The sequence below is a fragment of the Aspergillus welwitschiae genome (assembly GCF_003344945.1).
Source record: "Aspergillus welwitschiae strain CBS 139.54b unplaced genomic scaffold BDQ94scaffold_2, whole genome shotgun sequence".
Lineage (NCBI taxonomy): Eukaryota > Fungi > Ascomycota > Eurotiomycetes > Eurotiales > Aspergillaceae > Aspergillus > Aspergillus welwitschiae.
The window spans coordinates 692182-714660 of NW_020798696.1; the positions used below are offsets into that span (position 1 = coordinate 692182).

Here is a 22479-nt window from a genome sequence, read left to right on the forward strand (position 1 = left end):
TTATAACATGGCACCATAATACGTGTGTGCCGGGGAATCACATTAAAATTTGCATGACCAAAATATAACTAAACCACATGCCCTTTGGGCAGAATCGTACATCTACATGCGTGCGGCTCTCGTGGTCTTATCAAAAAAGTCCAGCGTCATAGCGGCAAGGAAACAGGGAATATCCTTCCTCTCCTCGACCCAGAACTTGATGAGATGCTTGATCTCCATGGCAAAGAGGCTGTTGGGACCACCCGAGATCTTCATCGTACCGTTTTCTCCGTCGAAGATTATTGAGTTTTCCTCGCCGTTGCCCATGCTTCCTGGGCCCCGGGAGTCCGATGGAGCATCATGGTCACCATGTCTGTAAGCAGCTGATAGATGGAACATCGACGTGACTCGGACACGACCATTGGGAAGGAAATCCAGTTTATATCCCAGCAGGGACGCAACAGCTTCGCGGAATTCCGACGACTTCGCCGTCCAGATTTCCTTCAGTCGCCGCATACGCTTTTCCTTATCCGCAACTACTCGCTCCATATCTTGGACTTCCAGCTTCATGCTTTCTAGAGTGCTCACTGGAACGACCTTGACACCCGAATGGTCGCCGCGCAGTTGAGCAAGGAGATCCTGGTTCTCGGCCTTTAAGGTCCTGACAGTAGAGAGTTTAAGGTTTTCTGCTTCTGCGGTGGGGTTATCACGCAGCTCGAGAATCCTGGTACGCGATCTAGCCTTGAGGGACTTGATCTGGGACTTGCTTGCCTCGAGCTCCTTGCGCAGGAGTGTCGCGGCTTGTTCGGATTTCGAAAAGGACTCCTGCAGGGTTCTATACTTGCGCGTCAAAACAGAAAGACGTTCGCTTTCTGCATCGCTCTCTGCTGGAGAGAGAGGCCGTTTGATTCCGCGCGGTTGAGATTCATCCTGCTGGGAAGGCTCGCTTTTAGCCAGCTCTTCATGAGCTTTTTCAAGCTCGGCCCTATACTCATCAACGAGCTTCTCAAGATTGGCGATTTGCTCGGACTTTTGCTGATCGAATTGATTTTGTTCCGGATTCATAGTCACCTCTTCCGTGTCAAAGGCCTTAAGTTGGGCACGCAGATAGTCAACTTCTTTCACAGCGAGAGCCCGCTGTCGTTCGAGTCTTGCTTTCATACGGCTTTCTGCCATGGCTCCGCCCGCAACAGAACCGGCACTGCTCCGGAGTTTTTCAATTTCCTGTCGCAAGGTGGTCCGTTCCGTCTCCAAGTTCTTGATCGACTCGTCCTTCTCCAGAAACTGTGCCTCGACACTACCTATCTTATCAACAAGAGAGGCTTTCTCTATGCGCTCCTGTAGCAAAGCCTTCACGACCGCTTCTGGAGAATCGAACTCGGCTGGCTGATCATTGTCTTGCAAGAGACTAGTCCAAGACCGTCGCTCGTCTTCCAACATCTGAATCTGGATCTGAGCAGTCCCCAGTTGTGACTCCACATCCTTCATCAACTGCAGCTGATTTTCCAACGATCTCTTCTGCTCCTCCACAACTTCAACATTCTTCTGAATCTTCCGTAGGTGTCGTAGTTCGGTGCCTTGTTCACGGTTTGTGGTTTCCAGATTCCTGATATGGCTGACTTGTTCGGAAAGTTCGCGCTTGAGAACTGACAGCGTTTCACTATCTGTTCCTTCAGCTTTGAGCCGGAGATTTTCCGTTTCCAAATCAGCAACCTCTGCTTCCCGTTGACGCAGCTTTTCTTGTGCAGTCTGCATATCACGCTGAACAGTTTGGAGATCATTCTGCAATTCCTCGATCGTCTTTTGTAAAGACGAGCGTATGGTATCCAGTTCGCTGATCTGATATTTGTACTGTCTTTCTTGGTCGAGCGATTGTGCTTTTGAGTCTTCCACCTCCTCCTGAAGAGACTGGTTCTGATCCTGAAGACTTCTGACCTTTCGCTCAAGACCGGCTTTCTCATTGAGGGCATTGTCCTGGATTTCTTTCATCTCTTTCGCGAGAGTCTCGCTCTTGTGGGTTGCCCGGTGGCTGTTACTCTCTGCGGCCTATGGGACAGAAACATGGTCAGGTAAATACACGTCATGTAGTGGCTGAAGAACTGGACAAACCTGAGCTTTTCGAAAGTCCGAATCTGCCTTGAGCTGCAAATCCCGTAGTTCCTTCTCATGGCGTAGGACCATCAAATCCCTTTCTTGCTTGAAGTTCTCTAGCTCATACTTTAAGGTATTCACCTGTACTAACAGCTCCTCTTTTTCCGTGTCTAGAGGAGCATTAGTCTTAAAGCACACGCAGCCTGAGACACAGACAACATCAACCTACCTGGCTTTGAGGGGTAGACTGAGCGAACCGATTGGTGCAAAGCGTCTGGTGCCGGTGGGAGCGACAAAGGGGATTCTGCGCGCATAGTATCCCGTGAAGGACGTGAATTGATGCTTGAATTCATCTGAGGCGCATTAGGTTCCTTGAGCCAAACTAACTGCACTTGACGACTTACGATGGATTGATCTGGCAATACCAACTATCGTGCGACACGATTTCCCGGGAAGGTATCATTCAGAGAAGTCATCCCACAGCGAAATTCCGGATCGCCCAAAAATCCAGTCTTAGGCTGAGTATGAGGGCGCAAACATCAGGCCCGGCGCCGGCAAGTACCTCATTGTTTTTCGATAACAACAAGAGAGCGATGACATCCCGGATAGGCACGTGCTGAGTCAGCCGCCTCACCGCCCGCGCAAGCTTTGATTCTTAAAGAGGACTAGCGCCGAAATTTTGAAATGGATTTCGAATTTTTGCGGGTTTCGACGAGACCGACGACTATTCCTCCCCACGCCCGTCGCCATTCTCCTCGTCTCTTTCCCCCTCTTCCGGATTCAGTTCAACTCCCTGGGTGGGTCTAATATTCAAAATGGCTAAGGAAAGGACCGAGAAGAAGGACAAGCGCGAGAAGAAGGAGAAGCGCGCGGAGAAGGACGGCGTCTCCAAGACCAGCAAGAAGGAGAAGAAGGAGAAGAAGGACAAGGTCGCCCTCGCCGACGCGGTCGAGAAGGAGCTCACTACTAAGGTTCTCGATGGAATTGACCAGGCTGCCACTGAGGCTCCTGTCAATGGCGCTGAGGCCGAGCACATGGACGTCGACAGCCGCCCCGTTGGCGCCATTGTTCCTTTTGCCAGCCCTCTGGTGGAAGACAAGTCTGCCAAGAAGGTCCTGAAGAGCGTCAAGAAGGGTAAGAAACTTCCTTTTGTATTTTGCATATGTTTATTAAGAGCGCTCGGTCTGGGTCCTAAGGAGATGGAGTGTGGATTCGATCCGGTCTCAGCTTCTGGCCCTGAGAGATTACGATTGCCCCGTTTGGCATTGACTGCGCATCTATCTATCATCGAATGAATATGTGCTAATGTATTGACTTCTAATAGCTGCCGTCAACAAGTGCCTGAAGCGCGGTGTCAAGGAGGTTGTCAAGGCTCTCCGCAAGTCGCCCATCCCCGCTGCCAATGCCAGCATCGGTGTTCCCAACGGTGTCGTCATTCTCGCCGCCGATATCTCGCCGATGGACGTTATCTCGCACATCCCTGTCCTGTGTGAGGACCACGGTATCCCCTACGTCTTCGTCACATCCCGAGCTGAGCTCGGCAACTCCGCCGCCACGAAACGCCCCACCAGTGTTGTGATGGTCGTGCCCAAGTCGGCTTCCAAGGGCAAGAAGAAGGACGGTGAGGATGATGGAGAGGACTTCACCGAGGTGTTTGAGGAATTGGCCAAGCTCGCCCAGAAGGAGGCCAAGAAGGTGAACCTGTGAAGTTTCAGCTGGACTTCTGAATCCACCTTTCCTTTGCTCTGTTGTTTTCCTTTTTAATTTATACGGCTTCTTTATATGTCTTGTCACTTTGCTGCTATGGCTGTACAGTTCCACTTTGTTGTCTGACAAGGCAGTGCATGTCTTCGGGGTCTGGCCTTTGGGACGTGTTCATTGGGTTGATCTTTTATGATGTGTCCGTTGCAAATCCGGCGTTTTCACATGGTGTATGAAAAAAGGCAGGAAGTATCCAATAAAAAATCCCAATCTTGACCAGAGCCTTCGTAAGCTATTTTAAGTGTACAGAGCGTTTCGTTAAGGCGACCATTCTTGCCTCTTCCATTGCGATGGATACGGAAAGGTAAAGAACGAAACGAGGTGTAAGCGAGAGAGCCGGAATTATAATATCAACAGGACTCGAGGCTGTCAATGCTGAGTGAAAGTTGCTCATTTCTGTGTCCAAGATATCGTCGCCTTGATGGGTCTTTCGATACGGAAGAAATGCCCAAGGCGGCTTAGCGTGTGCCTTAACTCGGGAGGAAAGCCAATACGGAGTGAATGGAACATGCAACCAACCACCTCGAGGAGTTCAACCTTCTATGACCAGCAATGAAAACGAACTGGGATAAAGCGAGATAGTTAGTGGAACATGTCGTGGATTACACGAAGCTCCATCCGTCATCCCTATCGGTCTTTATTTTCCGTCTTTCTTCTCTGGAAGGCCTCATTGCTTCTCCTAGCCATCTTAACTCCCGGGTCCGGGTACGACACCTCCACGACTTTATTCCCCTGGCACAGGAACACCGATGAAATAGAAGGGCTTGTACCATCCATCTTGAGGCGCATATCTACCAAGCTGACGAGATGGGATTCCATCTATTTCAATGAGGCGGCCAGACGTGGCCATCTCTTCGAGCAAGAATGGGCGTTCAGTTATGCGTTCTCCAGGTTCATTAATCTGTTGGCCAGTGGTAGGCGTCTTTCATACACTACCTAAGTCCCATTTTTTCTGGGCTAATAGTTCTGCTAGGCTTTGCACATACAGGTGCTCTCCCGTATGAAATCAAAGAGAGTGTACTGGGTATCACCATTTCCCACGCAGCTCATGCCACCTCGGTGGTAGTTCTATATCATCTGGCATGCACTATATTTCCTGGGACCCAGGGACGCAAGCTGGCTTTTATCGCATCATGCTTGCACATTATTTCGCCTGCTGGACTTTTCCTATCAGCTCCCTGCACGGAGAGCACTTATTCTCTCCTAAGCTTCACAGGCACTCTTCTTTTTGCTCAAAGTTTTGGTGCCCGCGGCATCTCCACCAGCATCAAAGATAGTTTTCTAGTGCTTGCGGGTATCCTGTACGGCTTATCCACTGCTGTTCGTGGAAATGGTCTGCTCAATGGCATCCTCCTTCTCGAGGAAGCATGTCGGGTCTTGTATTCGTTAACGCAGGCTTTCAGCTTTGCCAAGTTACGCCGCCTGGTCGCGGTCGGTTGCGGAGGTATCTGCACCGGGGTTGGGTTTGTATTACCGCAATATGTTGCCTACCAGCAGTTCTGTAGTACACACACTGCCACCAACGAAGACTCGTCAAGAGAATGGTGCCATCGAACTCTTCCCAGTATTTACAGCTTCGTACAAGACCATTACTGGTATGTGCCTTTTCCGGCCATCGGCAATTCTTCGCTGACGCATGCAGGGACAATGGCTTTCTTCGTTATTGGACCTTGTCCAACGTGCCGTTATTCGCATTGGCCAGTCCAATGTTGGCCATCTTGGTGTGCTCTGCTTTCTGGACTCTCGGTGTGGGATACAGCCGAAAGAAAATGCCCACGAATACAGCGCAGCAAGAGTTCCCGAACGGCAAACTGACAGGCCGTCTATTGCGCAGCCTAGCGGCTCCTCAGATTACCCTTGCTGTCATGGTTTTTTTCTGCAATCATGTGCAGATTATCACACGATTAGCCTCAGGTTATCCTGTGTGGTATATATGGACAGCGACTTTGATTATGAACAGGTACATTGGTCCCTCATCTGCATCGAAGCGGCAGCTGGAGGAAAGGACCAATGGTGCAAATGGTTATTGGCAGATAATTGTTCAGTACATGGTGATATACGCTGCTGTGCAGGGCGTACTTTTCGCAGCGTTTCTACCTCCAGCCTAAGTCAGCACAGGTGAAGACAATGTATAAAACTAATACGGGTGTATAGCAATTCAGGGTCAGAGGCCGGCTATATGATACCAATATCGTCTCTTAGCAAATTAACATTTTCTCATTCTCCACTACAGCAACACGAGCATCATGGCAGACGTTGAGCTACATTGACGTTACGACGCAGAAGAGATGATCAATGATCGGGTCAGTCTCTGATTGTTCATATCATCTAGATAGATACACTAATACATGAAAGAAGGACACAGTCCTTCCCAAAGAATAAGTCCATTCCTTCCAAACCCCCCAAAACATTACATATGGGGAAGATTCATAAATATTAAACGCGCTTTGCTTTTCATAACATCATCCATCAATGGTGCAAATCAAGCCCTCTGGTCAGACTGCAAAATCTGGTACGGGTGCTGGTTATCCACACCCTTCTGTCTACCAGCATTGGTACCGGCAGGACCACTCTCCGCAGTCTTACGCTGGAAGCCACCCTGCGCCAACCGACCGGGGTCATTCTCACTACCAATATCAGTAGTGTAGCTAGCGTTCGGCGCATCATCAGGGATATCTCCCTCCTTCAAGTTGGCACCCTTGGGCTTGCTATCACCCAAGCGACCAGTCACATCATGAACGTAGGATGGCGCCGCTCCAGCATTGTGCTGGCTGCGGTAGCCGCTGCCACTAGCGGGAGCGGGCTGCTGCTGCTGGGAGTAGCTAGCACCACCGCTTCTTGCTCCTCCGGAGGGCTGTTGTTGCTGAGACAGCTTCTGGGAAGCAGGGTACTGGCCCTGACCGATACCAAGTTCCTTCTGAGCAGCAGTGGGACCACCAACATAGCCGGACTCGGAAACGTGAGCGCCAGGGTAGTTGCCCTGTCCGCCTAGACCCTCGGGATACCTATCCTGGGTGTCGGCGTTGGAGTCGAGCTTAGTGGCAGCACTGGTGTCGGTGGTACGGACGGTCGATTGACCTGCGGAAACGCCCATGGGCTGGGCTCCGCGGTTCTGAGAGAAAGCGCCGCCCTGAGTGGCTGACTCGGCGGCCAGGGAGTCGTTGGTAATGGGGCCAGAAGGCTCCTGGATGGGGTTGTTTCTGCGTTCGGGGTCGGAAGTGACCTTTGTCGAAGTCAGTTTTCTCCTGCCTTGATTGTAATCTGTGGGTTGTTGAGAAAATAACATACCTTGGTGCTTCTCTGGCCAGGGGGAATGGGCTGTCCTTGGAGATCCATGGTGATATTGGTTGTTATATGTGATATAGGACGTATAGGAAAAAGTAGCGTTAAGAGGATGGGATTACTCGAATGGTGTGTAGTTGTCAATTGTTAGACTGATAGAATTTAATCTGCTATCCCATTCAACAATCTGCAACGACAAGCCATCTATATACTCTACGATGAGTGAGCAAATGGAACGGATGGCGTCAAGCTGCTTGAGTTCTCCCAGCGCATGATGTCATACTGACATTACTACGAGCCCACCGAATTCGACAGAGAACAAGCGAACAGGTACGTCAACGAGCAGTATCTGCTCGCAGTTGTGGCGTCAATCAACTTACCATCTACCGATCGAAAAGAGAGTCAGCAAGTCAGGAATTTCAGGTCTGTTGTTGTTGCTGCTGCAGGGGGAACCCGCCGTCTAGAATCCCGCCCCCCCTTTCCTCTCCACCCCTTTGCCATATGTAGTTACCCGACGGTGTTGCCCTTGGGGGCCCAGACAACTTCGGTCGGGTCTATCCACATGCTTGGTTGCCCTTTCCGGTAGACGAATAGGGTATGAGACTTTCTATGGTTGTGCTATGATGTTTTTGTTCTCTCTATTGCGTAGATTGGGATTTTGGATGCTTTGCTGGCTTCTTGGTGATGCTGCTGGTATGACGTCATGGTGGTTGGGTGCATGAAGCGAATGCTCTCTACTCATCTTTTGTTATGAAGTATATGCTTGTAACGCATGGGATATTAATGCATTCATGAGTTGTTTCTAGTCTCTAGTTTCTTGTATCATAAAAATGTGCCGTTTAATTAAGGGAGCTCTAGGGTTTCTATCTGCAAGCCGATTGGACCGGCTGTGTTGTATTGCTTGGCCTACTTCATCCTAAGTAGTACTTACTAGTAGTTTCCCAGTGATAACTTTCATAAAACAAGGGGATGAGTTAGTAGCATAGTATGTAACGAAGTCTGCATAGGAAGTATACAGGTCAGTGTCTAACGTAGTTGATCAATCAGGCACAACTAATTCATGCTTCTATCAGTTCCCGCACGGGCAGATATATTCATACTAGCGTACAAGGAAAACGAACCTATCCCAATCAGCAATCTACGTTGGTATTACTTGTATACCACTAATCTGAATAGTGAAAGTGCATTACGGCCAGAGAAGGTTAGTAGTAAATAGTAGTGGTTATAGGACATTCATTTTGTTCATTAAATGCTCAAGTCATAAAAGTACACATAAAATAGGCCGTAGTCAATACGTCCCTCCAACATGAATTATGATACCAAATCACCTGTAAAGAGCATCCCGGGGCAGACCTTCAAGGTTGTCCTTGCCCTGGCGTCCAACGCCACTCATGGGTTGCGTGTTGGTGTGGTATTCTTCCCCAGATACTCGAACACTGCTGCTTGCAGTTGCGGGTTCTCTCAAGGCGCTGTTGTTCTCGCCCGAAACGGGTCCTTCGCGACCACCCGAACCGACGTTGACAGTTCTCTGGTCCATAGAGTTCCAGTCGCTAGCACGAGGGGGGTCTTCAGGCAATGGCAGATTGGACTGGGCCTTATCGATCTGAGCCTGCTTGTCGGTGTTCTGATCGATGATGGACTAAAGTTCATTATTAGTATATGTCATGGAGATAATAGGCCAGGTGGAAAATCACCTTCATGGCGGAGACGTTAGAGTTCTTGGGGGTTTTGCCATCATGGGCCTGGGAGACATGGGACTCAGGCTTGCGGATGTCCTGGGTGGTGGTGTGGAAAGTCTGTTCGGACATTTTGAATGAATTTGTGTTGTGTGTGAGAAAGACGGTGTTGTAGTAGAGAGTTATGGTTTGAAAGAGATGAGATTGTTTCTGAAAATGGATGTTGAGTTGATTGATTGTTAAAGTTATTTTGAAGGGATCAATGTACCTTTAATATATCGTTGCAGTGGACAAAAACCGATGGGCGTGGCTGGTGACGTTGGCCGCGACGACGTCATACAAGCCGGCCACACCTTGGTTCGCCTTGTAACCAACCCAGCATCATTGACCCCTTCACCACTGGGGCTACAGTGTCCACTCACTTATGGAGACTATGAGCGAATAAGACAAGTCATGTCCGGAAATCGTTCTATTGGATGAGGCAATATCAGCGGTTGACGGTGAAACAGCGTCCCCTGAAGCCTTGGAGTTGGCTGATCGATGATGGCAATAACGACGGTTCTCCGCATAGCAGGTCTCTGGTTTTGTGTACTTGGAATCTATCATTCCTTCTCATTCCTCTAACTTCCTTGACCCATTTTCGTTACATACTCATCTCTATTGTCGCCGCGGTGAGGTGACAGGAGCCGTTCTAAGCCAAGCCTCAGGTGCATGGGATCAGCATACCAATGATGCCATCTCAGATATGATACTGAAGATAGAAAAACACAGGAACATCACCATGCAGCCCTGATAGAGGTCAATGCTCACTGAGATGAGTATACATGCTAAGCAGACATCTTCCCCGATCGGACTAGTGACGTACCACCTCGGCGTCCAACGATTCTCGAGCAATACTGATGCATAAGTCTTTCAAGAGGCATGAAATTGCTATACAGCATGGATCAAATACGGAGCACTGCTCCCCGAATATGATGCAAACACATCTCAGCCGAGACTCAAATCGCGCCTATACTCGTGGTACATCTCTCTGCTTGATATAGGTGATGTTGGGCTTGACATTAGGCTAGTCTAATCCAGTGAGGGCGAGTCGTCAGCATCTTACTCAGAGTGACAAGCTTTCCCATATCGGCATTAAGAGTCATATAAACGTGATCTTAGGCTTGGTCTCCGTCTGTTTCAGAAAGGTGATACTATAAAGGGCGACTGCCAATCTGAGGACGGAAAGCGACGTTTGTCACAACACGTAGACTATTGCACCCCCACATATGTAGGATAGAACTACCAAATTCTGTGGCAGCCCCAAGCATCGTTAGGAGTGTCAAATATGCCATTGTCAATGCCTGAGAACCAAATCTGATCGAGAAGATCTTGCCCAAAGTCAGGGACAATCGGGGTCTCGATCGGGAACAGCAGCCTCAGACCGCCTTCCTAGGGAGGACGGCAGAAATTGATTGTCTCCCCGCTGATGCAGAAATGATTTCCCCAACGCTCCAGCGCTCAGATCGAAATTATTTCCCTTTAAGTCATTCTTGTCTTGCTCATATACCTTAGAATTGCTGCGCGCTTTGTAAGATGCCCAGAGATCCATTAATTGGGCTGGTTGGAAAGGTCTGGGATTCTTCTACCCCTCATACGAGACGCCGCTGATCGAAATGAGGGGCATGTAGCCATCCAGCGGAAAGTCGACCACATTAAATAGTCTGACAGACGCCTCTTCCAAAGTCGGTAAGCTAAATAAGCTCTGCGCTTTGAATTGTGTCGGAGCACAAACTCATGGCTTGTTTCGCATCCAGGAAATTTCCCGTATGTTTAATCCTACTGCCGTTATCGTCCTCCATCGATATCCATATCGCCCTTCGGACGCCGTAATGGACCGTTCATCGCTGACTGGCGAACCACAGTTTCACTACCATTGACCCTCAGCGTGCCATTGGCTACCTCCAGATAGAATGCGCCTGCCAACGATTCAATGTTTCCGATAAGTGCAAGCCGAACTACGGAGGATGTGTGGAGGGACGGCGCTCTGTTCCGATTGAACTTCTGGATGTCGCAGGTCTTGTACCAGGTGCCCACCAAGGACGTGGTTTGGGTAACAAGTTCCTGGATGACCTGCGTCACGCCGATGCTTTGATCCACGTTGTGGACGTTAGTGGAACCACCGATGCAGAAGGTCTCGAATATCAATATGTGGAATTATCTCGGGACAACATCACTGATGTCGCTCTCTACAAATACAGGCAAAGCTACACGAGGATACGACCCTTCACAAGATATCGAATGGCTGAGGTCAGAAATTGTACGCTGGGTTCTGGGAAATCTCATGCAGAAATGGTATGCTTGCACATCAGGAGCTACATAACCAGGGCTAATGCTGTGCAGGGGTTCCATCAAGAGGAGGCACATGGCAGTCAGTGAGTTTGGTGCCATATCAGCCAGCAAGATCTATCCGTACTAATCAGTATCAGAATCTACGGCCGTGGACACCTTGCAAGCCCAGTTTTCCGGTTACGGAGGTACAAGTGCGATTGTTGCTCGATGCCTGGATCGTATGGGGCTGAAGGAGCCTCTCGAGGAATGGTCTGATGAAACTATCGAGAAGGTTGTTGAAGCATTTATCGCAGAGAAGTTCCCGACGGTCTTTGCCCTGAACAAGATCGATCATCCGGATGCAGACAAGGTTGGTCATATGTCTCTCAAGTCACCTGTTGCTGTCGTCACTGACATGGTGAGCTTAGAACATTAGCAAAATCGCGAAAATGCAAGATCCTCAAACAATTGTACTCTGCTCCGCGATTTCAGAAGTTTTCCTCCGGAGGCTAGCAAAGCAGGGATACATTAAGTACGTTGAAGGAAGTGAGTTCTTGGATACGAGAGAGGATCTTATCGAAATGGGTGACCCCGATGGAGGCGGCCTCAAGGAGATGGACGAGAAGCTTACACAGTACGAAGACATTATATACGCCCTTCTAGTGGGATCATGCTAACATGCATATAGGCGCGTCGAGAATTTGAAAGACATGGTGCTTTACCGTTTCGGCTCTACAGGGGTTGTCCAGTGTCTCTCACGTGCTGCAGAACTGCTAGGACTTGTGCCGGTCTTCCCCGTTCGCAACATCTCCACTTTTTCTTCTGGTGCTGGAACGGCCGTGTTCCGTGATTGCGTTCTTGTTGGAAAGTGAGTCGCCCGGATAATACTGACACCAACTGGACCTTCTGACGCCGAGCAGGAATACCACTGTGGGCGACGTTGCTCGCAAGGTGATGGGCGATGTACCAATTTCCTACATTGAAGGAGTCGGTGGCATCCGTGTTTCAGAGGACGAAATAGTGGAAGTAGGAAAGCATGATGTAGGATCTCCTGGTCAAATTCATTTGCTTGCGCCAAAGCTAACCTTTCTATTTTTAGGTGCTGTCGTTCAAACCTGGCCGATAGATCCTGATATTCAAGATTTTATGTACAGTCAACATGATAATGAAACAAGTACTGAGATTATATAGCTCCAAGATTAGCGTCTTTCAATCCCATATAGACCGCTTTGAGCTTTTCGATTACCAATGAATAACCCTGGGCTTAGTGACCCTTCTATCAGAGCAGAACCAGTTAGCCGTTCTTGTCTCAAGAAACTGACCTTTGCGAACTTTATAGTAAATTGATAGGCTTGCATAGTTTTCATATTAACACTTACATGACCTCTCTCATCGTTCATCCCAATGATCGGCTCCGGTGCCTTCGGATGTTCCTGCTTCGCCTTCTTTCCATGCTGGCTACCTCCCTTTTCTGTTGCTCCCTGAGGTTTTGCGTCGTTACCCTCGCCCTCCTTCCTGTCCTGCATAACAGAAGCTGATGCATCTGTTGTTGGGTCCGTGGTATCATTCTTCTGTGTTCGATCAACTGCATGATCCTCCGCCCCAGTACCCTTCCAGTCTTTGCCTAGGCCGCTGTTTAGGCGTGCTTGCACGCTTCTTGGGGTATGGATCGCAGCCGGCTGCCAGATAGAGCGCAGTGGAAGCAGACACGGAGTTGGAGGCCGGGGTACGAGCAGATTATGAAGCTTTGAAGCCGAAGACTGAATGCGTGTATTGGCAGGCATGTTCGTGGTTGTAGTACTGAAGCAGCTAGTAGACCTTGTAGCAAAAGCGGTTATTTATTGACGTAGCACTATGTCTTCAGGTATAGCAATAATAACTCATCTGACTTGGTTAAGTCAGAAGAACATCCCCGCAGTCTGAATTAATACAAGCTAAGGTCCGGTCGATTTCGCCTGGAGAATCCGGCTCGATTGCTTTTGTATGACGTCTACATGCCGCAATGTACCCCGGCTGCCATCAACGGTCACGGATAGGGCTTAGGGCACATGGCTAGCTCTCCGCCTTCTTATCGATAAGGACAACAAACACCTGACCTGTACGTCGCAGCTGCAGCATGCACGCTTTATAGTGTTCGTATGCAATTGCTACGATAAAAGTAACACCCAGTAACTGAAGTTTGGCAAGATGAAACACGAATATTATCCGATCGAGACGCTTCCCTCCTGGATAAAGCTCAACGGAGTCTCCGTCAACGGTATCGCTTTCCGCAAATTGCAAGCAGATGATGGAACCGACAAGGGGTCTGCAATTGTTGGAACTGAGGTGAAACCTACCGGAAATGCAGAGGGGAGTGAGGTAGAGCCGGAGGTACTTCTTCGAGTACCGACCGATTTGGTACTGTCATTTGATTTTGTTGAGGAATACTCCAAATCGGATAGACAACTCCGCGAGGTATTAGAAGCTGTCGGGGACTTCGGAAGAGTAGGTCTATTTCCTCATTGTACTCCGATCTCGACCTAGCAGACACCATGTTTATGGCTTCTATGAGAGACGGATGAACTCGGGCTATTCCCATACTGATATGTACAGACAGCCAGGGGCGCCATATTAATCTTCCTTCTCGTCCAACTCACGCACTCTAGCCCAGATTATGCGAGTGAGCGGCATCAGATTGGACTATCGAGCCCTTGGACCGAATATATGAAGTACATGCCGTCTGCTATATCTTTACCTACTTTTTATAGTGAAGAGGAGCTGGAGCTTTTGCGCGGGTCCTCGTTGAGGTTGGCTGTGCATGCGAAGATTGCCTCTTTGGAGAAAGAATTCGAACACCTGCGTCAAAGTACAGAGGGCTTAGACTGGTGTGATAAGTATTGGTGGGACGAGGATACGGGGAAGCTGACGTTCAACGATTGGAAATATGTCGATGCATTGTACCGGTCACGCATGGTAGATCTGCCTCGGCATGGACATGCAATGGTTCCGTGTATTGATATGGCAAACCATGCGTCTGAGGGGACAGTCAAGGCGTTGTATGACGAGGATGCCGACGGGAATGCTGTGTTGCAGCTGCGGGAGGGACGGAGCTTGCGGGCTGATGAGGAGGTTACGATCTCGTAAGTATTTATCTTGACTACTACTTGTTGGTTGGATCTGCTCAAGTTGATGGTATAAAGGTATGGCGACGAAAAGTCTGCCTCAGAATTGATCTTCTCATATGGATTCCTCGACGAGCATACCACGGACGCAAAGCAGATCTTCCTTGACCTGGACATCCCAGATGACGATCCCTTGAAGATAGCAAAGAAAGCATTCTGCAAAGATACACCAGGAGTCAAGATATTAGCTACTTCCCCCGACAGCTCAGAAACAGTCGCAGCAACAACCTGGGACAGCCCCATCATCTGGTGGGCATGCGTAAACGAGGAGGACGGGCTGGACTTCAACGTTCTTCAAACCAACGACGGCGGCAGGGAACTTAAAGCCATTTGGAACGGGCAAGAAGTGAGCGACCCCGGCTGTCTCAGGGACCTCCTAGCCGCAGATCCCCGTTGGGATATCTACCAGCTTCGTGCGGCGGTGCTCATCCTCGAGCGACTGGAGACCCAATTCTTCGTGCTCCGCCAAACCGACATGATGATTAGTGAGATCCGCGAGAACGAAGACATGCGTGCTGTTTTCGACCCGTATGTGTTTCAGACAATCTTAAGGTTACGAGAGCTGGAGTCCAAGCTTATGGAACAGGCAATCGAGGACCTCGTTAACCAGGTGCGTTGTGTGATAGTCCCGTCTCTCCCCGTTCGCTACCCCCTTACCCCATATCGTTAACCCCACACAAAATATCAAACATAACCAAAAGATACTAATTGTCGATCCTTCAAACAACAGCGGGAAACTCTCATGTCAAGCCCCGCAGTCAGCGCCTACCTGACGCAACAATCAGGGGACATCGAAGAGGATTTCTCTTGAAAGTGAACTACGATCTTAAAAGTAACACCCACTTGCTTACATCTAGTCTAGCTAGTTAGACATCTCGAACCCACTATAGCTATGAAACAATCTAGCCAAACCAAAAAAAATCCCACCATCCGTCATCCGACCCTAATTAGTCGATAACTAACGAGTATTAACTAGAATAGTCTCTGACTAACTAACTTTTCAGTACATCCCCCCTCTATCTACCTGCAACCAACCACTTAAACCAGACAAAAGACACCCCAACCCCATGCATGCCGATCCTTCATCAAAAGTCCTATGTAGTAACTGGTTATAGTTTAAGTAATCTCGTATCAAACCCACTTAATACCCAACTCGTAACAACAGTAAAATAAACCTAACCATGGCCACAAAAACGTGGAGGTACCAGTATTCCAAGCGCCCCCCCGGAAGATCTGAGTTTGAGTGTCTTACCCACCGCGGGGTAAGCGATCCTTCCAAACGAGAGCGGCGGTTGGTTGGAAGAACTGACGAGAGAAGGATTTGGTAAACTCTAATACGATTTCTGGGCAAATGCCATTTGGTAACTAGTGAGAGGAGGGGAGTTGCTGAAGGATTGGCACGAGACTATTTATTTTAAATGAGTTAGTTGGACCAAATCGGGGGTTTAACACAGTAATTATGGGATTTGCTGTATTGATGACGTTTGCGGTGATTCATACTGGGGTTGCCAAGGGTTGCTTCAGCTGAGATACTGATTGGTAATTATTAGTGGTAAGTAGAGTTAGGTTTGGGGGGGCGCCGATGTCGCTGAGGTGGATGTCTACTATGTCTAGTACTGACTGAGATGGTTGAGTTGGTGTGTTGGTAAGATAATACAATAAGTTCACCTGAGGGATTCGGTGCTGCAGCCCTGTGGTATCCAACTAGACATCGAGCGGATAATTTTGGCGTGTTTTGGGTTTAATGAGTAGGAGTACTCACGTAAGAAGTTCTCAAGTACATACTAGGTACATACTAGTTACAGAGGGATGTGAGGTTGGATCTCAGCTCGTGGGGCCAGATTGATGCACGCTACAGCTACGGTCCGCCATGATCGACTGCTAGAGGCCAGGAGACCCTGGCTAAAGAGAAGGTGGTCCAGCCAGCCAGTCAGCCGGCCAACCTTCTGGCCCTGGGAGGATACATCGAGTGAGATATGCATGGTAGTTGCAGAAGGCCGAACTATCGACCAATGTGAATGCCAGACCGGTTGATTAACTGGCCCCAGAGCAGAGCTGACTAGTCAAAAATGGTCTTGCCTCAGGTATTCATCGCACCCATTTTAAAAATATCTGGGACAATAACAGTGGGCGAATCAAATCCCCCTTCCAGGCTTCAGTCATTGATGGTCCATGGATTTCCGCCTCCACCTCTGTGTTTTCTCGGCAAACGCTCGGCGCACGACCAACTTTCACCGAGCCACGGTCAACATAATCGAAAAAAAGCGCTCGGAGTACCCAGGACATATTATATTAATGAATGATAACCACTAGTCGCTGATAAGTTGTCGGATATCCCCGCCGGGCAGGGCGAGATAAAAAAAAAGTAATTAGAAAGAAGAAAAGAAAATTGCAGCTGAAGACCTTTATATGAGTGATATTGAATCCTCTAGGCGTTTCTCCACTGGGAATAAGCAGGCTCGATCCCGATCAGGCCTCGTGCCATTCGATCAATGGGAATACGAGCATAATAATCCAGAATCCAGAATCAGAAGCGCTTACTCTCCGCAATCTTCCAGCCGCGAACGCCGGGGGGAGATCAGTGGCGACACCGCATCAGGCAGTTCATATTCAGACCCAGGGGACGAGGCCCTGACTCAAACGGGAATGGTTCGGCAAACGCTCGGATTCCCCACCCTTGTTGGGCTGGAATTGGAGGCCAGGTTTGGTTTTCCATTGGAGACAATGGTGAGAGCACAGATCTGCGTTGCAGTTGCATGGAGAAAAATTCATCATCGGCATCATAGTCAACCTGTCTTTTCTCAGAAGCGCAGAAATGAAAAGAAAGGAGAAAACTGAGAACTGAAGATCGCTTGTGGATGAATACGTAACCTGTGTCTAAATTGCCTCCATTCACAATGTCACTTGGTAAATCAAGCGTCTGGGTGCCAGTTGGGTTCCGAATCGCGGGGAGGAGGAGGTGTTTGTTGTCCAACCACGGAAGAGAAGTGGTAATATTAGAGTCTGATGGTCTGGACAGTTGGCAAGATTGATCTCCATCGGGTCCCCATCCACTCCCACATTTGTCGGACCGCGAGCCCGGTGGAAACCGGCAAAGCTTTGCTGGCTCGGAATGCTCTGATCTTCAAGAGCCGGACCGCACTTGCGTTCTGCTAGTGTCGGTTTTGTCTGGTTCATCTACATACTAGTCATCGTGCATTCTCCATACTCACCCCGATAATCCGTGCTTGGAGGGGGAAAAGATTGCAACCATGGGCCTTGGCAACCAGCCGTGACGATATGATTAGATATGGTGATAGACGGGACGGACAACCTTGATAATACGAGAACCATCCTTGATCATAGTATCTGACTGGTTGCGTGTCTTTTGGCTCGCCAATCACTTGCCATTCTGGCACCCCTGTAAGGAGACTTAATGTAGGAATCTCCGGTGGAAAGAGGCCTTGATGCACCGGTACCATTAATCATACATTAGTGGCCGGCGCTGGTCGGAGCAGGTCTGCTGTGGACTTGCCTTTGGTGGAAGTTGTTCCTGCCGCCGCCTGTGCCGAGGCGTGGACGCGGGCGCCAGGGGCTGTCAGTGCCAACTTTTTTTCTTTTCTGATAAGGTGACAGCGAGGAGAATGATGCCGATGGAAAGGGCGTCATTTACAAACTACTTACTATCTACTACTAGTTCATAAATAAATTAATGCTGTTGTTACCTATTGGATACTACGTATCCTCTACTGAACACATAAGTACTCCTCGTTCTCCGATGCAATACTCCGCCTCGGCCCAGCTAGTCATATCTAGTATTTACCCGCGTAGCTAGGTAGACAGATACCAACTACTTACTACGCAGAGTAGTAGATGGAATGGCGAATCATGCAATGTAAGCCGGGGTTGAGACCAGTGCTGTGTGTCTCTTGATAGTATGTGCTGTTCTTCCCGTAGGTGGTTACACAGTCTGAATCAGCTGCTGTCAACCGACAAGTGCCGAGGAACGGGCGGGAGAGAGTTCACTCATTGTGAATAACCTCAGCGGCTCCAGACTTACCATACCGGTATTACTCCAACCCACGAAACCTTCCAAAGATTCCAGTCAACTTTTGGAAGCCCGCCGACTGTCGGCTGAGCGAATGAGCAAGTCCACAACGCGGATTGGCTGGCATCCCAACGCATGACCCACAATGAGCAGCCCCACCAGCCCCCCTTTTGAGCCGGTTCAGTCCTCAGGCCGCACCGCGGAACATTGGTTACCAGGCCTGATACCTTCGCCGTACTTACATCGAAAAGTTGCTGCTTCTGGTCGCTCTTCTTCTGCCCCGTCGGTCCTCTCCTCCATCCTCACCTACGCCTTACGTCCCATCTTGCCGCCACCACACACACTCTCTCGCTTTTCACCTTTTCCTCCCTTTCAAAAGTCCTTCAACCCCGCTATTATCCTCCGCTTACCTTAACTTCGAAACTACTCCGCCATCTCCACCTTCCTTCTTACACGGAGAGTTTCACCTAGGTTCTCCAGACCCATCTTAACTGGTGATCCGAAGGCGTTCGCATCAACTATAGTACTGAACGTCCTCGAGTGTACTGTCGAATTACTCCCCAAAGTCCGGTGCCAATCCGACCCAGTCCCAAGGCAGATGCGCCAAAGCATCCAGCCAACATGCCTGGAATTCTCCCGATGAAAGTGATCAAGGTCGGGAACGGCTCGCAGAGTCGTATCGCCCAGGCCTGTGATCGTTGCAGAAGCAAGAAGATCCGTTGCGACGGCGTCCGTCCCTGTTGTACACAATGCGCCAATGTCGGCTTCGAATGCAAAACCAGCGACAAGCTCAGTCGCCGTGCCTTCCCCCGTGGATACACCGAGTCGCTGGAGGAAAGAGTGCGCGCCCTGGAGTCCGAAGTTAGAGATCTCAAGAATTTACTGGACGAAAAGGATGAAAAGATAGATGTGCTCTCTCGCATTCATTCTTTCTCCCCTTCCTCGCGTCAGAGACCTAGTGTTGCAGCACCGTCGCCATCTGCGCCTGCAAGGTCCAACGCCCCCGATGTAGACGAGGGCGTAATTCAAATCCCACAATCGTTGCCGCCTACCGAGTCGACCTCGGCTGAGAGTACAGGAATATCCAGTACTCGTGGCTTTGTTGGTATGTTTAACCGTTCTTACCTGCACTCATAATGGGACTCACTTCACATAAACTTCGAATTAAATCGAAGCAGTCTGAGAGAGAAAGCATGTGGCTAACCCTGTTTAGATATCTTCACGAATAGACTCATAGAGCAGAACCGATTACCATCCAATGTCGCGATCAAGTCTTTGGCCACTCCCCCGGCCATCTCCCATTCCCGTGTCGACCAGGCTATTCGCACGGCGCCTCGGCTCGTATCCGATCAGCTCATCAACATCTTCTTCCAAGAATGGGCTCCTCTCTATCCGGTTGTTCACCGACCCACTATCCTCAAAGCTTATGAGCAATACCTTTCAGGCACCGAGTCTATGCAGGGCAGCAAGCACGACTTGGCACAACTGAATTTAATCTTCGGCATTGCCGCTCTTGCTTCAATGGTAAGCTTTAACCCTAATCCAGCCAGACCAGGTCGGGTATTCACTGGACTTTTGCAGTCGAGAACCAATCAGGACCCCACCTTTTTTGAAGACAATTGGTCTTCGATCCTCGAATCAATCGCAAGTGATATTTCTATTACAACAATGCAATGCTACGTGCTCGCTCAAATGTACTGCATGACGAAGGGCGATTACACAAGCCTCCTACGCTATCGGGGTCTTGCTGTCAGTCTGAGCCAACAGCTTAGACTACACCAGAGCCAGAAACGCTTCTCGTCGAATGCGCTTGTTGCCGAAACCCGAAAGAAGGTGTTCTGGTGCCAATATACTCTCGATCGGTGAGTGGGCCCCCTCTTAAGGCCTTTTCAAAGCGTATCTCCTCTAACCCATTGTCAGATTCACCGCCGCTTTGACGGGATTGCCTGTCCTGCTACGTGAAGAGGATATTAAGACTGAGTATCCTGAAGATATCGACGATGAAAATGTTACGGAAACGGGCTTCTTGCCCACTCTTCCTGGCGAGTCTACCCGGATCTCGAGTGCGATCGCGCTATTCGCCGGTTCGCGGGTGTTGAACAAGGTTTTGGAGGAAATCTATCCCTCTGACGGAGGGTATGATATTTCTCTGTCGAAGCTACGCTCGGTTGCAGAGCAATTGGATGATTGGGTGAAGGGCTTACCTGCTCACCTCCGCCTTGAGTTCTCTCAAGACAAGCCTAGCACCAATGTTACCAGTAGCCGGTCGCCACTTCTGGTAAGTAACCGAAAAGCAGGGTCTGACCATCACATGCGTTTACTGACTTCTTCCCAGTCCCTCGTCTATTACTTCATTCGTTCATTGATCCACCGCCCTGCGGTCTGCTTCGGCGAGGAGCACGTCCGATCGCCTTCTATCCTTACAGTTTCCGACTCAGCCAAGCATATTGTCCAGATTCTTCAATTGCTCGACGAGAGACGTCTCTGCCTCTCTGTGAGTATTAATCGGAAGGAGCTGGTTTTCGCCACAGGACTGGGTCTTCTTTGGCAAAGCATCGGTCTGAAGCGTGACAGCAAACTCGTCAAGGAGAGCCAAAAGTTACTCACCGCAGTCATCGATCAACTAGAGTCTGAGTCGTCATCCTCTGCCGCCGAGTTCAGCGCTTTGGCCAGTGTTTTTGTTTCCTTGAATAATAAGCACGTGGCGATTGGTAAGCCGCAGGACATGTCGCCGCCCTTGCAGAGACCTCTGAAGTCCCCGAAGAAGCAGCTGCAGTCGTGGAAATCGCGCTTGAGTGGATTGACCGGCTCAAACCACCACGAAACGCCAGATTCGCCATCTCGGAGGGCCACTATTTGCGGAGCGAGTCCTAATGCCGCTCAACGCCACATCAGGTCTTCCAGCTGGGCTAGCTTGCCACCGGACAACTTCCACGCGCTAGATGTGTCTACGAACAAGACAGTCTATCCTTCGTCTTCCGGCACGTACGATAGCAGTCATGTGCTTTCGAGCTCCGCACCCTCGGATCACCCGGGCGGACCGATCACGGTATCCGACTGGGAAGTAGTCCTGAGTGACATGGACCGCGGCTATTCGAACATCTTCACCGGGATCTACGGAGGAAGGGAGTGTGGTGAGGACAGCGGTCCCTTCGCTTCCCTCACGGCCGAGTTCGCCCACAAGGGGGATCCCATGGTAGCACCGTTATCAGCGCCACAAGCGGAGCTGCAAGGGTTGTCTCCCGAGGCATGGTCAGCAAGTAGCAATAGCGACGTGCCAGCCAATCAGGATCTCCCGGCACAGAGTGTCCTCAGCTACTCTGATGAAGGCAGTGCGGAAGACGGAGTGCCATACAACGACATGCGGCTGTCGCCGGAAGAGCAGGCCAATTTCTTGGGTTCGTTCCGGAATGTCATGATCCCAGCGGTGGAAGACGAAGTGGACGAGTTTGGGCTGATTAACGGCTGGGATCGACGACTGGCTGTCTGAGCTATAAAGCTCGGGACTACCGGTATTTCTCATGAACGCAATGACCTTAGGGTGTCGATGGAGTTTCATTTGTTTTCGGGATTGTAGGAGTGGAGCGAGAGGACTTCTATGTTTTTTCTTTTCTTTTTGTTTCTTCCGATACGTTTCGTTTGTGATACCTGGTCGGTGCAGGGAGTCTCGGTTTCCATTCGGCACTTACAAGAGTGTCTGTCGGGGGTCATGTCATGTCCCCTTGTCACTATAATGTTTGAGTATATATTGTGAATAATGGATTTTCAAGTATGTCTGTCTTTAGTAATCATATTCTTTTAAATCGGATGACTGCCGTCTCTTGCATTTCAGTTCAAATGATGTTTACTGCCCTGAGTCCAGGCTTTAGACGATGCTAGCCAGTGCTTGCTCTCCCAGCCAGGTTACCAAATAGTCAGTTGTAGTTGAGACTCACATGAATCAGATCACATGCACCTGCCAAGACAGAGTATGGCCATCCCTCACATGCTTATAGGGCAGCGCATAGTAGGATTACTTGCCCGCTTCAAATCAGATGCATTGTGACTGCAACGACCGAACAGAGCGAGCCTACCACTACTAAAGTATTCACACATGCCTCTCACAGCCCCATCCATCCGAGCCAAAAGTCCCGAGCGCATACCCCGAACGGCACGCGGATTAGACAAATTAGGGAAGCCGTTCGATCTGAGC

The 22479-nt window shown here is 49.6% G+C and overlaps 13 protein-coding genes across 13 annotated transcripts; 7 read left to right on the top strand and 6 right to left on the bottom strand.

Annotated features, from left to right (window-relative positions):
* Positions 1-30: 30 nt before the first annotated feature.
* Positions 31-595, bottom strand: BDQ94DRAFT_134087 (coiled-coil domain-containing protein MAD1). Its single transcript, XM_026764402.1, has one exon. The coding sequence runs from the start codon at positions 547-549 to the stop codon at positions 103-105; it is 447 nt and encodes a 148-aa protein (XP_026631551.1). The 5' UTR covers positions 550-595; the 3' UTR covers positions 31-102.
* A 2184-nt stretch (positions 596-2779) lies between these two features.
* BDQ94DRAFT_134089 (50S ribosomal protein L30e-like protein) lies at positions 2780-4052 on the top strand. The gene is made up of 2 exons (XM_026764403.1): positions 2780-3204; positions 3395-4052. Exons 1-2 carry the CDS (start codon positions 2886-2888, stop codon positions 3775-3777), a joined length of 702 nt encoding a protein of 233 aa, XP_026631552.1. The 5' UTR covers positions 2780-2885; the 3' UTR covers positions 3778-4052.
* Positions 4053-4062: 10 nt separating this feature from the next.
* On the bottom strand, positions 4063-4350 carry BDQ94DRAFT_134090 (uncharacterized protein; the record flags this gene model as incomplete). Its single annotated transcript, XM_026764404.1, has 1 exon — positions 4063-4350. A coding segment is annotated over exon 1 (157 nt), but the record flags the coding sequence as incomplete, so codon positions are not given.
* Positions 4351-4352: 2 nt separating this feature from the next.
* On the top strand, positions 4353-6170 carry BDQ94DRAFT_134091 (DUF409 domain protein). Its single transcript, XM_026764405.1, has 3 exons — positions 4353-4745; positions 4805-5426; positions 5474-6170. Exons 1-3 carry the CDS (start codon positions 4424-4426, stop codon positions 5937-5939), a joined length of 1410 nt encoding a protein of 469 aa, XP_026631554.1. The 5' UTR covers positions 4353-4423; the 3' UTR covers positions 5940-6170.
* On the bottom strand, positions 6171-7354 carry BDQ94DRAFT_134092 (uncharacterized protein). Its single transcript, XM_026764406.1, has 2 exons — positions 7120-7354; positions 6171-7054 (listed from the first exon to the last, which is right to left on the bottom strand). The coding sequence occupies exons 1-2, from the start codon at positions 7165-7167 to the stop codon at positions 6314-6316; spliced, it is 789 nt and encodes a 262-aa protein (XP_026631555.1). The 5' UTR covers positions 7168-7354; the 3' UTR covers positions 6171-6313.
* A 1083-nt stretch (positions 7355-8437) lies between these two features.
* Positions 8438-8921, bottom strand: BDQ94DRAFT_165666 (uncharacterized protein; the record flags this gene model as incomplete). The annotated part of the gene is made up of 2 exons (XM_026770371.1): positions 8438-8752; positions 8808-8921. 2 exons carry the CDS (start codon positions 8919-8921, stop codon positions 8438-8440), a joined length of 429 nt encoding a protein of 142 aa, XP_026631556.1.
* Positions 8922-9179: 258 nt separating this feature from the next.
* BDQ94DRAFT_134094 (uncharacterized protein) lies at positions 9180-9526 on the top strand. The gene has a single exon (XM_026764407.1). The coding sequence runs from the start codon at positions 9266-9268 to the stop codon at positions 9467-9469; it is 204 nt and encodes a 67-aa protein (XP_026631557.1). The 5' UTR covers positions 9180-9265; the 3' UTR covers positions 9470-9526.
* Positions 9527-10284: 758 nt separating this feature from the next.
* On the top strand, positions 10285-12377 carry BDQ94DRAFT_44987 (Ygr210 GTPase family protein). The gene is made up of 11 exons (XM_026775806.1): positions 10285-10400; positions 10460-10517; positions 10586-10595; positions 10694-10962; positions 11030-11123; positions 11172-11203; positions 11258-11469; positions 11528-11733; positions 11788-11967; positions 12020-12140; positions 12199-12377. The coding sequence occupies exons 1-11, from the start codon at positions 10365-10367 to the stop codon at positions 12223-12225; spliced, it is 1245 nt and encodes a 414-aa protein (XP_026631558.1). The 5' UTR covers positions 10285-10364; the 3' UTR covers positions 12226-12377.
* On the bottom strand, positions 12327-13181 carry BDQ94DRAFT_44998 (uncharacterized protein). Its single transcript, XM_026775807.1, has 2 exons — positions 12479-13181; positions 12327-12375 (listed from the first exon to the last, which is right to left on the bottom strand). Exons 1-2 carry the CDS (start codon positions 12881-12883, stop codon positions 12364-12366), a joined length of 417 nt encoding a protein of 138 aa, XP_026631559.1. The 5' UTR covers positions 12884-13181; the 3' UTR covers positions 12327-12363.
* A 105-nt stretch (positions 13182-13286) lies between these two features.
* On the top strand, positions 13287-15071 carry BDQ94DRAFT_165669 (SET domain-containing protein; the record flags this gene model as incomplete). Its single annotated transcript, XM_026770372.1, has 4 exons — positions 13287-13583; positions 13692-14218; positions 14279-14870; positions 14991-15071. The coding sequence occupies 4 exons, from the start codon at positions 13287-13289 to the stop codon at positions 15069-15071; spliced, it is 1497 nt and encodes a 498-aa protein (XP_026631560.1).
* Positions 15072-16076: 1005 nt separating this feature from the next.
* On the top strand, positions 16077-16716 carry BDQ94DRAFT_134098 (uncharacterized protein). Its single transcript, XM_026764408.1, has one exon. The coding sequence runs from the start codon at positions 16330-16332 to the stop codon at positions 16561-16563; it is 234 nt and encodes a 77-aa protein (XP_026631561.1). The 5' UTR covers positions 16077-16329; the 3' UTR covers positions 16564-16716.
* A 502-nt stretch (positions 16717-17218) lies between these two features.
* BDQ94DRAFT_134100 (uncharacterized protein) lies at positions 17219-17656 on the bottom strand. The gene has a single exon (XM_026764409.1). The coding sequence runs from the start codon at positions 17591-17593 to the stop codon at positions 17438-17440; it is 156 nt and encodes a 51-aa protein (XP_026631562.1). The 5' UTR covers positions 17594-17656; the 3' UTR covers positions 17219-17437.
* Positions 17657-18580: 924 nt separating this feature from the next.
* Positions 18581-22099, top strand: facB (C6 transcription factor FacB/Cat8). The gene is made up of 5 exons (XM_026764410.1): positions 18581-19392; positions 19501-19811; positions 19869-20149; positions 20208-20565; positions 20623-22099. Exons 1-5 carry the CDS (start codon positions 18909-18911, stop codon positions 21775-21777), a joined length of 2589 nt encoding a protein of 862 aa, XP_026631563.1. The 5' UTR covers positions 18581-18908; the 3' UTR covers positions 21778-22099.
* The last annotated feature ends 380 nt before the right edge of the window (positions 22100-22479 follow it).